Genomic DNA, 15,821 nt, shown 5'->3' on the forward strand with positions numbered 1-15,821 from the left:
TGGACATTTGGGTTGATTCAAGTCTTTGCTATTATGTGAATAGTGCTGCAATAAACATACCGCAGTATGCCTTATAGCAGCATGATTTATAATCCTTGGGTATATCCCAGTAATGGGATGGTTGTCATATGGTACATCTAGTTCTAGATCCTTGAGGAATCGCCATACTGTTTCCATAATGGTTGAAACTAGTTTACAATCCCACCAACAGTGTAAAAGTGTCTTATTTCTCCACATCCTCTCCAGCACCTGTTCTGACTGTTTAATGATCGCTATTCTAACTGGTGTGAGATGGTATCTCACTGTGGTTTCTAAATTGCGTGAGATGGTATCTCATTGTGGTTTTGATTTGCATTTCTCTGATGCACAGTGATGATGAGCATTTTTCATGTCTGTTGGCTGTATGAATGTTCTTTGAGAAATGTCTGTTCATATCCTTTGCCCACTTTTTGATGGGGTTATTTTGTTTTTTTCTTGGTAAATTGTTTGAGTTCTTTTGTAGGTTCTGGATATTAGCCCTTGTCAGATGAGTAGATTGCAAAATTTTCTCCCATTCTGTAGGTTGCCTGTTCACTCTGATGGTAGTTTCTTTTGCTGTGCAGAAGCTCTTTAGTTTAATTAGATCCCATTTGTCAATTTTAGCTTTTGATGTCGTTGCTTTTTGGTGTTTTAGACATGAAGTCTTGCCCATGCCTATGTCCTGAATTTGGTACTACCTAGGTTTTCCTCTAGATTTTATGGTATTAGGTCCAATATTTTAAGCTCCCTAATCCATCTTGAATTGTCTTCAGATAAGGAGTATGAAAGGATCCAGTTTCAGCTTTCTTACTTATGGTCAGCCAATTTTCCCAGCACCATTTATTAAACAGGGAATCCTTTCCCATTTCTGTTTTTTCAGGTTTGTCAAAGATCAGATGGCTGTAGATGTGTGTATTATTTCTGAGGACTCTGTTCTGTTCCATTGGTCTATATGTCTGTTTTGGTACCAGTACCATGCTGTTTTGGTTACTGTAGCCTTGTAGTATAGTTTGGAAGTCAGGTAGCCGTGAATGCCCAGCTTTGTTCTTTTGACTTAGGATTGTCTTGAGATGCGCCTTTTTGGTTCCCTGTGCAGAAGCTCTTTAATTCGATCGCATTTGTCAAGTTTTTGCTTTTGTTGCGATTGCTTTTGGTGCTTTTGTCATGAAATCTTTGCCTGTGCCTGTGTCCTGAATGGTATTGCCTAGATTTTCTTGTAGGGTTTTTATAATTTTGGGTTTTACGTTTAAGTCTTTAATCCATCTTGAATTAATTTTGTATAAGGTATAAGGTATAATGAAGCGTCTTCCCCCATTCTTGTCACCCAAGTCTTTTCGTGAGTTGTAAGGTACAGAGAAATGACAAGAACAGGAGCCCCTGGTGTGGAGTGTCCCTCTCGTGTTGCTCACAGGGCATCACGGTGCAGCTCTTCCTGGAGATACATCTAGGCCACAGTTCTGGCTCAGTGGAGGCTGTGTCAACACCCCAAATTAGGAGCAAGTGATCAATCCTTCTGTGTTTCCCACAATAGGGTGTCTTATTCCAAGGTGAACTTTGTCATTGAAAATCGGTCATTGGTGATGGAGCTCACTCTTCAAGATGTGGTTGAGAAGCACTGGAATTGACGCAGATGCAGTTTTCTTCCATCGGTGTGTTCAGAATTGCCCAGTAGAGATTTCTCATGGTCTGCAGTGCCAGGCTCCAGGCCTGCCTGTCTGCTTATCTTCGTTCACTATCTGGTTGTCTCCAAAGCACTGAGTCAGCACTGACTTTACAAAGTGCAGAGCTGGGGTGGGGATGACCCAACAGGAGAGAGATGCAGAGAATGTAGGGATACAGGGCAGGCCATGGATAAGTCCATCCAGCTTCTTATTAATGAGTCAGGAGAGGTGATTGCTGAGCAGGATTTGACAGTGGTTTTTGTGCTACTACGCACAGTGGCCCACTGATGAGTTGCTTCTCCATTCTAGTGACTCAGCAGGGTGCTTCGTGTACGTGGTCCTCGAGGGCAGATACTCTGCTGGTTTACTATCTGGCAAGACTGAGGTTCGGAGAAGTTAGAAGACTTGCCCAACCACTTCCTTTTGTTTAAGGGTCTAATCCCAACTCTTGTGTGAATATGACCGCATGTTCTTATACCCCTGGCAATGCTAAAATTATTTTGTGTGTTTGCTTTTTCTAATTCCTTAGGAGACTCTCTTGTTAATTATTCTCAAGTTATTCAAATCTTTATTTCTTCCAAAGCTGAAGAATTGTAATTAAATGAACATTGTGCCATTCTCTTTTGATAGCATTTGTCTGTTCGTCCGTCTGTCCATATACCCATCTATTTTTTTATCCACCCATCTATCTCTCTACCTTTTCATTCACCGATCCATCTGTCTGTCCATCCTTCCATCCAACCACCCATCTATTCTTCTGTCTACCTATCCATCCATCCACCCATCTATCCATCTGCCCACCCACCCATTCATTCACCCATCTATCCATCTATCCATCCATCTGTTTGTCCACCCATCCATTCATTTTCCTTCTGGCAAGGAAGAGCTAACATGAATCTAAATATACCTATCATCGTCCCTTTCTGAGGCTGCTATTACAAATGGGATGTGGCATTTTGGAAAAACTTGACAACTTACCCTTCATTTTACAGAAAGTTTCCCATGCTGTTTGTGTCTTTCCCTCCCAGGAATGTGAGGCGCCTTCCAACAGCAATATCACAGCATTCGCCCTGAAGGCCAAAGTCATCTACCCCATCAATCAGAAGTTCCGGGTGAGAGTCCTGAGCGCCATCGTAGAAAGCCAGTTACTCCGTCATGTGCCAGAGATTGGGAGGAAAGTGGGGGGATTCACTGTGCGATGTTTGGTCCTGTTTGAGGGTTTTATGGCAAGTTGTTTTAATAGGGATAGCTTTGAGGCTTTGTAATGGAGCAAAACTTTGGGTTAATCTGTCTTACAGCAGTGTTATCAGGAACAGGACATGCCCATGGTAACCACGGTAAGGAAGTTTCATGGTTCCTCGTATCCCCAGGGACACGAGGTGACAGCACAGTAGGACAGCTTCCTCTCTGCCTTCTTAACACTAATACAAACACTGATACCGACTCAGTTCTGAGTGCTAATCCTCATTCACAGAGCCCTGGACTAAACACTTACTGAACACTTACGTGCACAGGGCCAGTGTTGTGCTAAGTATTTGTCATGCGTTAGGCAGTTCAACTTGGTGTTATGCCTATCAGGTAAATAATATTGTCTCCACTTTACACATAACGAAACTGAGGCCCAGAGTGGCTAGTGACCTGAGGTCATGTGACAGGAAGTGGCAGAGCCTGAGTCAGACCCCAACACCTGGCTATGGTTACACCTTCCATGGCGCTTCCAGGAGCCCTCAATCTGGGAGGTGCTTTGTGCAAAAAAGTTTCCTAGTGAAATAAGTTTGGGAAAATGTGGCTTGCCTTCTTGGTGGTCAGGATGACAAGCTCTGGAGTCACAGCAACTCAGTCCTAACCCCATCTCAGCCATTCACTGTGTGGTGCTTCCTGACTTCTCCTGCCTCAGTCTCTTTATCTGTGAAATGGGGATGATGGTGCGCCTGCCTTGCCCAGTTGTTTTGTGTTACACACATAACATACATAAGAGCTCAGAACAGCACACAACATCTAAGCATTCAGAACATGTTAGGATCTTTCAATTATTATTTGCTTTTGAAGATAGCCAAAGCCTGTTGAAGGTTCTGAGAATTCCTGCACCAAAGGAATATGTTACCTTGTTTAACACAGGCTTTCCCGAACTAATTTTTCCATGGAACCTTTGTGGTGAGCAGTAACTGGCTCATGGAACTGTTCCCTGGAACCCACATTGGGAACCACGTCCTTCACATGGTTGAAGGGTGGGACGGGTGGGTGGATAAAGGGCATTTCTGCATCCTCTGGGTAGGCCCTGCATGGGCCCTGGGGATCACGCCGTGGTCAGCAGAGCGTCAGCCCCACCCTGGAGGCCCTCACTGCCTGGGTGGATCAGAATACACTGAGAATGCAGGACAGTACGTGATGAAATAGGCAAGAGGCAGACACCCAGGGACCTGTGGAGCCAGTACGGTGTCCGAAATCCATACCTGGAGGGAGGGACACTTCCACCCAGCAAACAGCAAATGGGGGGTGTTTCAGGCAGGGGGACCAAAGTCTGGAAAGGCCCAGAATTATGAAGTGACCAGGAGCGTCTAAGCCAGAGCCACTTCAGTGTGGCTTGGGCCGCCAGAGGTAGAGGCTGACATTTGCTGGGCCCTCTAGCCGTGCCAGGCCCCAGGCTGTGACCCCCTGTGGGCCTGGTGTGCATGGTGCTCCAGCTTCTTGATTAGGAGCGTGGAACCCGTTGGTGGGCAGGGGACAGGAGGGTGACTCCTGCTCTGTGCAGGCAAAGGACAGGTGGTTGGCAGGATTCATGGAGGGAGCAGGCCAGGGGGTCGGACAGCAGCGAGAGAACTGGGTCAGGGCAAGCGCTGGCTGTGGAGGAAGTCAGAGTTGGCAGCTGGGAGGAGGGTGCAGCTGGGTGTCCGGGGCACAGATCCAGGTTGGCAGTTTAGGGGAAGGAGCCTGGTGCAGAGGGACTGGCCTCATGAGGACAAGTGAACTGTGATTCGGGCCTTTGGGATGTGGGTGTGGCAGAACCTGGGATGGAAGCTCTGTGGTATCTGCTGGCACCCTGGCCAGTCTCCTCCAGCCAGGCCCTCCTGTGAGCGGCTAGCATGAGTCACTGGTAGAATTATGAATACTAGATCAAATCCCCGAGGCATCACATGGAATGAGTGTGACTTTCCTACTGCCACCCCAGCCTCTGGCCGATGGCTCCTCCAACCCGTCTCTGCATGAAAACTTAAAGCAGGCTGTTTTGCCGCACCAGCCGGTAGAGGCCTCCCCTTCCAGCAGCCTGGGGAGCCTGAGCCAGGGTGAGAAGGACGACTGCAGCTCCTCATCCAGCGTCCACTCGGCCACCAGCGATGACAGGTTTCTCAGCCGCACCTTCCTCCGGGTGAACGCCTTCCCCGAGGTGCTGGCTTGTGAGAGGTAAGGAGAGGGGGCGATGGAGGATGAGGCTTCCGGTCCTCTTGGAGTGGGCCAGGGAGTCACCTCATTGTCAGAGGAGGAAACAGAGGCCCGGAGAGGTTCAGTGACTCTGCCAGGGACACACAGTGACCCAGCGTCATCGTCAGAGCCCCAGATGCATTTGTCACTTCTGGGGTGTTGTGCTGTGTTGCCCAACACTGGAGTTATGGAGTCAGGCGTGATCCCCGGGGAGAGATGACAAGGAGGCCTCATTTAATCACTGGCATGCCCTTAGCTGCTGGTGAAGTTGATTAAGTGGGCAGAGTGCTAATCACTTTACAGGGATTGATGATCTCATGAGGATTTTGCCCAGTGAGGGGGAGCCTGGGACAGGTTCAGCAATCAATAAGTATTAATCAGTGAACGAATGAATTTCTTTTAATACCCCTGTGAAGTTTGTACTGTCATTTCCCCCAGTTCACAAAGAATAAAGGGAAACGCAGAGAGGTTGCGTGACTTGCTGGTCACACAGCGGTTAGTGACGGAGCCAGGTTTGATCCAGCCCAGAACAGGGCTCTGCACATGGTAGGGGCTCGAGAAACTCAGGCTGGCAGGTTCACACACCAGGCCTCAGGCCTCTCTCTGCTCCACAATTCCGTGAATCCAAGGTGTGGGATGAGCCAGGGCACGGCCTCTGCTCAGGGCTGCTGCAAAAAGACTGGGCTCAGCGCCTTGAGCCTGAAAGTGGCCCAGGCAGAAGGGACTTCATTAAAGAGGGGCCTTCTTGGATTGGCCAGGCCTGGCTTAGAATGGCTTTCTTTCAGCATTTGGACTTAGAGGATTTGAAATGGTTTGGGTGGGAGAGTCATCATTTAAAATGTATTTGCCTGAAGGGAAAAAAGGTCAAAGACTTTTACACTCTGCCGTGTATCTGCCCCCGCTGACCCTCTGATGGTCACTTGATTTCTCTGATTCTCTCTTCCCTGAGTCAGTTTCTGCATCTGTAAAATGGGCATGAGAGTGTCTCCGCTAAGGCACTGAGGAAAGATGACATGTGATGATAGATATGAAAATGCTTGAGGCTGGGCACCGTGGCTCACGCCTGTAATCCCAACATTTGGGAGGCCAAGGTGGGTGGATTGCTTGAGCTCAGGAGTTCAAGAACAGCCTAGGCAACATAGTGAGACCCCCTTTCTAAAATAAAATACAAAAATCAACAGGATATGGTGGCACACGCCTGTAGTCCTGGCTACTCAGGAGGCTGAGGAGGGAGGATTGCTTGAGCCCAGGAGGTAGAGGCTGCAGTGAGCTGTGATTGTACCATTGCACTCCAGCCTGGGAGACAGAGCAAAACCCTGTTTCTGAAAAGATAAGTAAATAAAAAATTTTTTTTAGAAAATACTCAAAGGAGGAAACGTCATTTTTATTTCTCTCCCTTCCCTCTCTCCTTTGGTTTTCTCTTGGAAGTCCCAGGCAGCTATGTCTCTGATACCAACTGTTCTCTTCTGGCCGTTAGTGGGTTTCAAATAGCTCATTAGATTCCTTCTTATAGACCTGGAGTAAGTGTAAGGACCTCAGTGTGCTGCAGAATGAGAGTCTGAGGCAGGGTGTGCTGTGGCTTGTACTGATTAGGGACATGCCAATATCCTGACTCATCATTTCTGATACCCTGAAAGTCTTTTCCGATTCTCATTTTATTTTGCAGCGTAGACATCGACCTATGTATCTACAGCCTTCACTTAAAAGACCTGCTGCATTTGGACACAGCACTGAGGCAGGAAAAGCACATGGTAGGTGGAGATGTTTGCATTCCCTCCTTTTCATGGGGACAGGAGCTGGGGCACAGGGCCTCTGGGTGCAGTGAGTCCCAGATACCCTTGAGAGGCAGACATCAGTGGAAACGGAGCCGCCGCGAGGTGGGGGAAGGCAGCGCTGTCAGGCATCCAGACACACAATGGAAAAGCACTTCATGCCTGTTGGTGGGGCATGGCCCTGACTTTAACCAGAGCTGTAGGGGCCTCAGCAGAAAGATGCATGCCTCCTCCCGGGGTACATCTCCTGCTGCAGATAGAGATAAGAAATATTTAGAAGAGAATAATATTTTTAAAGGAATGATAATAATGATAAGAATATTTATGAACATGAATTTTCTTGAGTCTTGCTATGTGCTAGGTCCCAGGACAGGAGTATCACCCTTAAACCTCAGCACAACCCAGAGGGGCGGGTGTCATTATCATGTCCACTCTGCAGGTGAGAAAACTGTGGCACAGGGTGGATGACTTACCCAAAGTGATAAAGCTGCAGGGGTGGCGCTGAGATGAGACGTTCAGTACCTTTTTATGGGGCCACGTGTTCTCTTGACTGAATGAACGAGAACTCAGAACTGTGGATGTGGGGAAAACAACATTAGTTTCTGCCAGGTGCACCTGGCCTCTTATTGCATCAACCGTAGACCTGAGCTATGGGAAACCAGAGAGACGAGTCCCAGTGTAGCTGCAGAACCCTGGTGGGTTTATTCAGGCATCAAGACAACAGCGGTTAAAAATAAGTGTTATTTCTCCATAAGGCACATTCTCTGAATTACTGATTGAGGGATGAGACCCTACAGAGAGAAGGCAGATGAGAGAAAGGGGAGAGCTAGGAACAGAGGTGGACAGACACACAGATATGTCTACAGGGTACTCTTACAAACTGGAGAAGGGCAAGAACGTCACATTGGAGGCGAGGTGTGGTGGCTCACGACTGTAATCTCAGGCTTTGGGAGGCTGAGGTGGGAGGATTGCTTAAGCCCAGGAATTTGAGACCAGCCTGGGCAACATAGCAAAACCCTATCTCTACCAAAAACACAAACAAACAACACTTAGCCTGCTGCAGTGGTGCATGCCTGTAGCCCCAACTACTTAGGAGGCTGAGGTGAGAGGAATACTTGAGTCTAGGAGATGGAGGCTACAGTGAACTGTGATCACACCACTGCACTCTGACCTGGGTGACACAGCGAGATCCTGTCTCAAAAAACAAAAACAGAACAAGAATAGCACACTGGGGATGTGCCTGAAAGAAAGTTGGGCTCTGTGTGAGCGGAACTGACTGGCCTCATAAACGGGTGCCAATGTTTGAAACCGTAAATATGCTAGAATTCAAGAAATAGAGCATGGCCCTTCATCCCCTCTACCCCCAGCCCTGTGGAGGTCCCTGGATGGGGGCCACCAGGCAGCCTGTGTCTGCAGCCTGCCTCAGTGAGCTACACCCGGCCCGGGCTGTTTTCTCCAAGGCTCCATGCTCCCTGGGAGGACCAGTTGTTTCTGGGCTCAGAGCCTGTCCAGTTGGCGAGCAGAGTAGTCCTGGCCAGCCTCGCCCCACAGCCAGCGAGTGCCCACAGGGAGCAGCCTGTAGTCCTGGAGGGAACGTTCACCATCACTCACCATCCAGCACAGGGGCACGGCCTCTGCACACTGCCAGGCACGGTGTCAGACACCAGGGGCGGCCTCTGCCTTTGTGGAGCCCACTCTCTGGGGCAGTGGGGAGGGCAGTAAACAGAGGTCACAAAATAAACAGTGGCAGGCAGCATGACCACGGCCTGTGACAAAGCACCATGTGAGTGTGAAGAGGGCACCTGAGGGAGTGCAGAGCTGGGGCGATGGTCAGGCTTCCCTGCGGGGAGTCTCATGGGCGGAAACCCAGGGAAGTTCCGGGAACACTGGATTAAGGGAGAGAGACCTGGGCTCTAGTCCACCCTTTGACAACTAGGAGCTGTGTGACTTTGGGTAAGTTGCTTCACCTCTCTGGGCCACTTTAGGAAAGGCTTAAAGAAAACATCCTTTCAACTATTGCTATATGGAGTTACTGGGAAGTCAAGCTCTCCCACTTTGAGAGGATTCTGTGGGTAGAACTCTGGGCTCCATGTCACAGCTGTGTGGCATGGTCACAGCAGCGATTATTCTGCATGTACACTCTGGTAGGCTCGGTGCTTTAAATCTTCTTTAAAGGTTTACGTGCCACTTCACTAACAAGGAACCTGAGGCTCAGAGAGGTTAAGTCACTTGCCCAAGGTCACACAGCTGGTGATGGCAGAATCAGACCTGGACAAAGTCTGAGTGCAAGGCCCCTGCATGCCCAGGTGTAGCCCTGCAGCCTGCATGTCAAAGGTGCTCAGGAGAAATGTGTTGCACGTGTGATTGGCACCGCCCTGAGAGAGCTGCTTCCCAGCACAGTCCTTCCTGCTGTGAGGAGCACAACTCTGTTGTCGAGTGCTGGGACTGTAAGAACCTGAGGAGCCGCTGGGAGCTGTGCTGCCTGGAGACCTAAAGCTCTATATCCCTGGGAGAGCTGAGCTGGGGTTCAGAAGTTATTCAGACCACATGAGGCCCTTATGCATCCCAGAAGCTTGGAGCTCCCTGGCTGGCCCTGAGGAGGAAGAAACTGGCTCTGGGTTTGTCCAAGAGGCAGGAGAAGCTGGAGTGTAACCTCTATAAAAAGAGTGGCCAGGATGAGAACAGATTGGGGGGCACCAGCACTAGGGGGTTCTCATGGTGCTGGAATATTACTTTGATTGTGGCTGCGTTTATGTGAATCTATACATGGGGAAAAATTGCATAGAACACACACACACACGCACACACATGCACACACGTAAATGTGCATAAAGATGGGTGAAAACTGAATAAGGCCTGTAGACAGCAGTATTCAACCAGTGAGAGTTTCCCAGTTTTGATACTGCACCATGGTGACATCAGAACCACTCCTGGGGGAGGAGCACACGGCACTTGGTGCAGACACACCTGGCGTTATTGCATTTCACTTAATTGTGCTTCAGAGATGCTGCAATTTTTTTTTTTTTTAACAAATTGAAGGTTTTTGGCAACTCTGCATCCAGCAAGTCTATTGGCTCCATTTTTCCAACAACACATGCTCACTTCATGTCTTTGTGTGACATTTTGTAATTCTTGCAATATTTCAAACTTTTTCATGATTATTGTATGTGTTATGGCGATCTGTGATCAGTGACCTTTGACATTAGGATCGTCATTGTTTGGGGACACCACAAACTGCATCTGTATGAGACAACGAACTTAATTAATAAATGTTCTGTGTGTTCTGACTGCTCCACCAACTGGCTATTCCCTCTCCTTAGGCCTCCCTATTCCCTGAGACACATTAATATTGAAATTAGGCCAGTTAGTAACGCTGCAATGGCCTCTAGGTGTTTGAGTGAAAGAGAGTTGCATGTCTCTCACTTTTAAGTCAAAAGCTAGAAATTATGAAGCATAGTGAGGAAGGTAGCTCAAAGCTGAGATAGGCTGAGAGCTGGGCTGCTTATACCACACAGCCGAGTTGTGAATGCGAAGAAAAAGTTCTTGAAGGAAATTGAAAGTGCTGCTCCAGTGAACGCACAAATGATAAGGAAGCAAAACAGCCTTATTGCTGATATGGAGAAAGTCTGAGTGGTCTGCATAGAAGATCAAACCAGACACAACATCCCTTTAAGCCAAAGCCTAATCCAGAGCAAGACCCTAACTCTCTTCAATTCTGTGAATGCTGAGAGAGGTGAGGAAGCTGCAGAAGAAAAATTTGAAGCCAGCAGAGCATGAGGTTTAAAGAAAGAAGCTGTCTCCAGAACAAATAAAAGCGCAAGGTGAAGCAGCAGCAAGTGCTGATGGAGAAGCTTCAGCAAGTTACCCAGAAGATCTAGCGAAGATCATTGAGGAAGGTGGCTGCCCTAAATAACAGATTTTCAACATGTATGAAATAGCACAATGTGGTCATGGAAGAAGATGCCATCTAAGACTTTCATAGCTAAAGAGGAGAAGTCAGTACCTGGCTTCAAAGCTTCAAAGAACAGGCTGACACTCTTGTTAGGGGCTAATTCAGGAGATGACTTTAAGTTGAAGCCAGTGCTCATGCACCACTCTGAAAATCCTAGGGCCCTTAAGGGTTATGCTAAGTCTACTCTGCCTATGCTCTATAAATGGGGCAACAAAGCCTGGATCACAACACAGCTGTTTATAGCATGATTTAAGCCTACTGTTGACACCTACTGCCCAGAGAACAAAATTCTCTTCAAAATGTTACTGGTCACTTTCAAAACCCCTGGCCACCCAAGAGCGCTGATGAAGATGTACAAGGAAGTTAATGTCGTTTTCATGCCTGCTAACAACATTCATTCTGAGCTCATTGATCAAAGAGTCATTTCAACTTTCAAGGCTTACTATTTAAGAAATACATTTCTTAAGGCTGTAACTGCCATAGACAGTGATTCCTCTGAAGGATTTGAACAGTGTAAATTGAAAACCTTCTGGAAAGGATTCACCATTCTAGATACCATTGAGAATATTCATGATTCATAGGAGGAAGTCAAAATGTCAACATGAACAAGAGTTTGGAAGAGGTTGATTTCAATCCTCATGAATGACTTTGAGGGGATTCAAGACTTCAGTGGAGGAAGTCATTGCAAATGTGGAAATAGCAAGAAAACTAGGATTAGAAGTGGAGCCTGAAGATAGGACTGAGCTGCTGCAATCTCATGATGAAACATGAATGGATGAGGAGCTGCTTCTGATTGATAAGCAACAAAAGTGAGGTTTCTAGAGAAGGAATCTGCTTCTGGTGAAGATACTGTGAACGTTGTTGACATGACAATGGATTTAGCATATTATATAAACTTATTTGGTAAAGCAGCTGCAGGGTTTGAGAGGATTGACTCCAAGTTTTAAAGTTCTACTGTGGGCAAATTGCTATCGAATAGCATGGCATGCTGCAGAGAAATCTTTTGTGAAAGGAAGAGTCAGTTGATGTGGCCAACTTCAGAGTTGTCTTATTTTAAGAAACTGCCACAGCCACGCTAACCTTCAGCCACCCTAACCTTCAGCAACCACTACCCTCATAAGTCAGCAGTCATCAACATTGAGACAAGACCCTCCACCAGCTAAAAGATTACAACTTTTTTTTTTTTTTTTTTTTTCGAGATGGAGACCTCAGCTCATTGCAACCTCTGCCTCCTGGGTTCAAGCGATTCTGCCGTCTCAGCCTCCTGAGCAGCTGGCACCACAGGCCTGCGCCACCACACCAAGCCAATTTTTGCATTTTTAGTAGAGATGGGGTTTCACCATATTGGCCAGCACGGGCCTCGATCTCTTGACCTCGTGATCTGCCTGCCTCCACCTCCCAAAGTCCTGGGATTACAGGTGTGAGCCACCGTACCCAGCCCAACAACTTTTTTTTAATAATCGTCTTAGGCTCAGATGATCATTAGCATTCTTTAGGAAGAAGGTATTTTTAAAATTAAGGTATGTACATTTTTAAGACATACTGCTATTGTACACTTAGACTACAGTATAGTGTAAACATAGCTTTTATATGTACTGGAAAACCCAAAAATATGTGTGACTTGCTTTATTGTGATATTCACCTTACTGAGGTGGCCTGAAATCAACCCTACAATATCTCCATGGTATGCTTGTATTATTTTTGTACCTTCATTTGAGTCTGTAACTATGTCCGAGTTGGCACTATGGAAAGGGAGAGGATGAGGGCTGTAAACATTACTGATTCATTTGGGGTCAGGAAGAAAGTAGATTCGAAACTAACATCTTGCAAAAATAATGTTATTATATCTTACACTATATCAATCTTCAGTGGGTAGAAAGCCACTTTCTTCTTAGAGCTCATTGTCATTGGCAAATACAGTGAAGGTTGGTGGGCAGAGTTCTGGGTTCGAATCTCAACCCTATCGCGTGTGGCTGTGTGGCAGGAGGCAAGTGGCCCCTGCAAGTTGCTGGGCATTTTCTCATCCGCAAAATGGGGAAGATGGTACCAACCTCCCTGCATGCCATGGAGATCAAGTGATAGTATATATAATACATACATTAGGCTGGCACAGAAGAGTGATTAACAAGCCTTAACCCATTAAAAGAAGGATCAAAAACTGTGGCCCTTGAGCCAAATCTGGCCATGCCCCTTCTTTTCCATATTGCCTGTGCGCCTGTGTGGCATATGCCTCAACTGCAGAACTGAGTAGTTGCAAAAGAGATCATATGGCCTGCAAAGCCAAAAAAAATTTGCTGTGTCACCCTTTACTGAAAAAGTGTGCTAAACCCTGCATTTAAAAATGCCTTACCAGGCTGGGTGCAGTGGCTCATGCCTGTAATCCCAGCACTTTGGGAGGCAGAGGCAGGCAGGTTGCATGAGCTCAGGAGTTCGAGACCAGCCCAGGCAACACGGAGAAACCCCGTCTCAAAAAAAGAAAGAAAAAAAAAAAAAAACAAAGCCTTACCAGTTCATAAAAGAAAAAGAAAATGCCTTACCATACAATTATATCTAAATGACCTTTGACAAAGAGGCAAAAGCACTTCAATGGAGGAATGATGAGCTTTTCAATAAATGGTACTGGAGTAATTGGACATCCATAAACAATAAAAACGACAAAAGAACCTCAACCTAAACTTCACACCTTATACAAAATTTAGCTCAAAAGGGATCACACACTTAAATGTAAACAATAAACTATAAATCTTTTAGAAAAAATATTGCCAGGCATGGTTGGTTCACACCTATAATCCCAGCACTTTGGGAGGCCGAGGTGGGTGGATCACTTGAGGTCAGGAGTACAAGATCAGCCTGGCCAATGTGGTGAAACCCCATCTCTACTAAAAATACAGGAATTAGCCAGGTGTGGTGGCACATGCTTGTAATCCCAGCTACTCCGGAAGCTGCGGTGGGGGACTCGCTTGAACCCAGGAGGTGAAGATTGCAGTGAGCCAAGATTACACCACTGCACTCCAGCCTGGGCGACAGAGTGATACTCCATCTCAAAAAAAAAAAAAAAAAGAAAAAAGAAAAAGAAAAAGAAAAAATGATGTAAGAGAAAATCTCCAGGATTTAGACCTAGGCAAAGAGTTTTCAGACTTGACACCAAAAGTATGACACACAAAAGGAAAAATTAACTGGAATTCATTAAAATTAAAAACTTTCGCTTTGCAAAAGACCTCGTTAAGAAGATGAGAAGACAAGCTACAGAGTGAGAGAAAACGTTTGCAAAACAGATGTCCACCAAAGGACTAGTACCTAGACCGGATAAGGAAATTTCCAAACTCAGCTGAAGACAGGAAGCAATCCAGTTAGAAAATGGAAAGGACATAAACAGATACTTCACCAAAAAGGATATATAGGTGGTAAGTAAACACATTAAAAAGGTGTTCAATGTCATTAAGCCAGCATGAAAATCCAAGTTGAACTCACAGTAAGATATCACTACACACTCATCAAAATGGCTAAAATAAAAAATAGTGACAACACCAAATTCCGGCAAAGATGTCGGGAAACTGGATCACTCATACATTGCTGATGGAAATATAAAATGGTACCTGCAGCCATACTGGAAAACGTTTTGGCAATTTCTTATCAAACTTAAATTGTAATTACCAGAAGACCCAGCAATTGCACTTGTGGGCATTTAGCTCAGAGAAATGACAACTTACATTCACACAAATGTTCACAGCAGCATTGTTCATAATAGCCCCAAACTGGAAATAATCCAGATGTCTTAACAAGGGTGAATAGATCAAGAAATTGTGGATACAGGCCCCTGTTTACTTTCCTGGGTATCCCTACTTATGGGAGGGTCCTTCCTGGTTTAAAGGACGTCTCCATCCATTGAAACAGGAGACTGACGTGGATAACTTTGCATTTCCAGTTCCATACAACTATCCCCCTGATTCTTCCTTCAAAGAAGCATACCCTCCTTTGCTTTTTATATTTGCTTCACACATGGAAATGGGGATGTGGAGGGCCTTGCACAGAATAAGCACCTAATACTTGTTGAATACATGCATGAGGAAGAAATGAAGCTTTTTAAGGAAGCTTCATGAAAATGTAATCCATTATGGGCCACTGTCATAATTTATAATCTGAGATCCTTTCCTTCAGCAAAAAATATGTGTGAAGAGAGGGTGAAAGAGAAGAAAAGAAGGAGAGAGGCAGTGAGGGAGGGAGGAAGAGACAATAGAAAGCAAAAGACAAAAATACCATTGGTTAAACTTTTCTTTCGTTATCTTTCCTTTCTTGGCAATAGATGTTTATTCAGATTTTTAAAATGTGCCTCCTTGACCTTCCTAAAAAGAAGTCAGATGATGAATTATACCAGAAGATCCTTTCAAAACAGGAAAATGTAAGTCTTCAACCTATGTTTCAAGGTAACTTAAAAATAGTTTATTATAATATATACAACTTATGATACAAAAGTATTTTTCTTTTATGTATAAAATAGCTTATTACAATATATACTTTTTAATACAGTAGAGTGAAATATAAAAGTATGTATACAAATATTTTGAAAAGTGTATTATTAAAATCTGGAATGCTATTTATAACGAAGAAAAGAATATTGGTCATATCTACTACTCAAAGGCGGTCACTGTTAATGTTTTTTTCTGCATAAGTGTGGGATATTTTTAAAGACATAATTTGTTTATTGGTTATAGATATGTATACTACTTTGTATTCTATTCTCAGTCTTTTATGGAAAGTTTATTTTGTTTCATACGCAGCAAAGAATCAGGGCTTAGAGTCAGATTGATTGAGGCTGGTATCCCGGTTTTATCTTTTACAAGCTCTCAGAATCCTAGTTTCTTTTTTGTGCAATGAGATAATTCTTGTTCTGCAAGAGTGCAGAAAGGATAAGAGAGATGTGTATGATGCACCAAAGCAACATCATAGTTAGAGTTAGACTGTGAATTTGTGAGGGCTGCTATCATCCTCATTATCACA

General features: G+C 45.5%; 1 protein-coding gene across 7 annotated transcripts in view; it reads left to right on the forward strand.

Annotated features, from left to right (window-relative positions):
* Positions 1 to 15,821, forward strand: part of EVC (EvC ciliary complex subunit 1) — a 92,268-nt gene that overhangs the window by 15,570 nt on the left and 60,877 nt on the right. For 6 of the 7 annotated variants that reach the window (XM_021938220.2, XM_009206505.4, XM_003898458.5 and 3 more), the window contains 4 exons: positions 2,708 to 2,791; positions 4,849 to 5,081; positions 6,766 to 6,850; positions 15,127 to 15,222. In XM_021938220.2, the coding sequence (XP_021793912.2) occupies positions 2,708 to 2,791; positions 4,849 to 5,081; positions 6,766 to 6,850; positions 15,127 to 15,222 (498 nt within the window). The remainder of the gene's footprint in view (positions 1 to 2,707; positions 2,792 to 4,848; positions 5,082 to 6,765; positions 6,851 to 15,126; positions 15,223 to 15,821) is intronic. The other variant, XM_031664729.1, reaches the window with a different exon arrangement.

This window comes from Papio anubis, chromosome 3, assembly GCF_008728515.1.
Source record: "Papio anubis isolate 15944 chromosome 3, Panubis1.0, whole genome shotgun sequence".
NCBI lineage: Eukaryota > Metazoa > Chordata > Mammalia > Primates > Cercopithecidae > Papio > Papio anubis.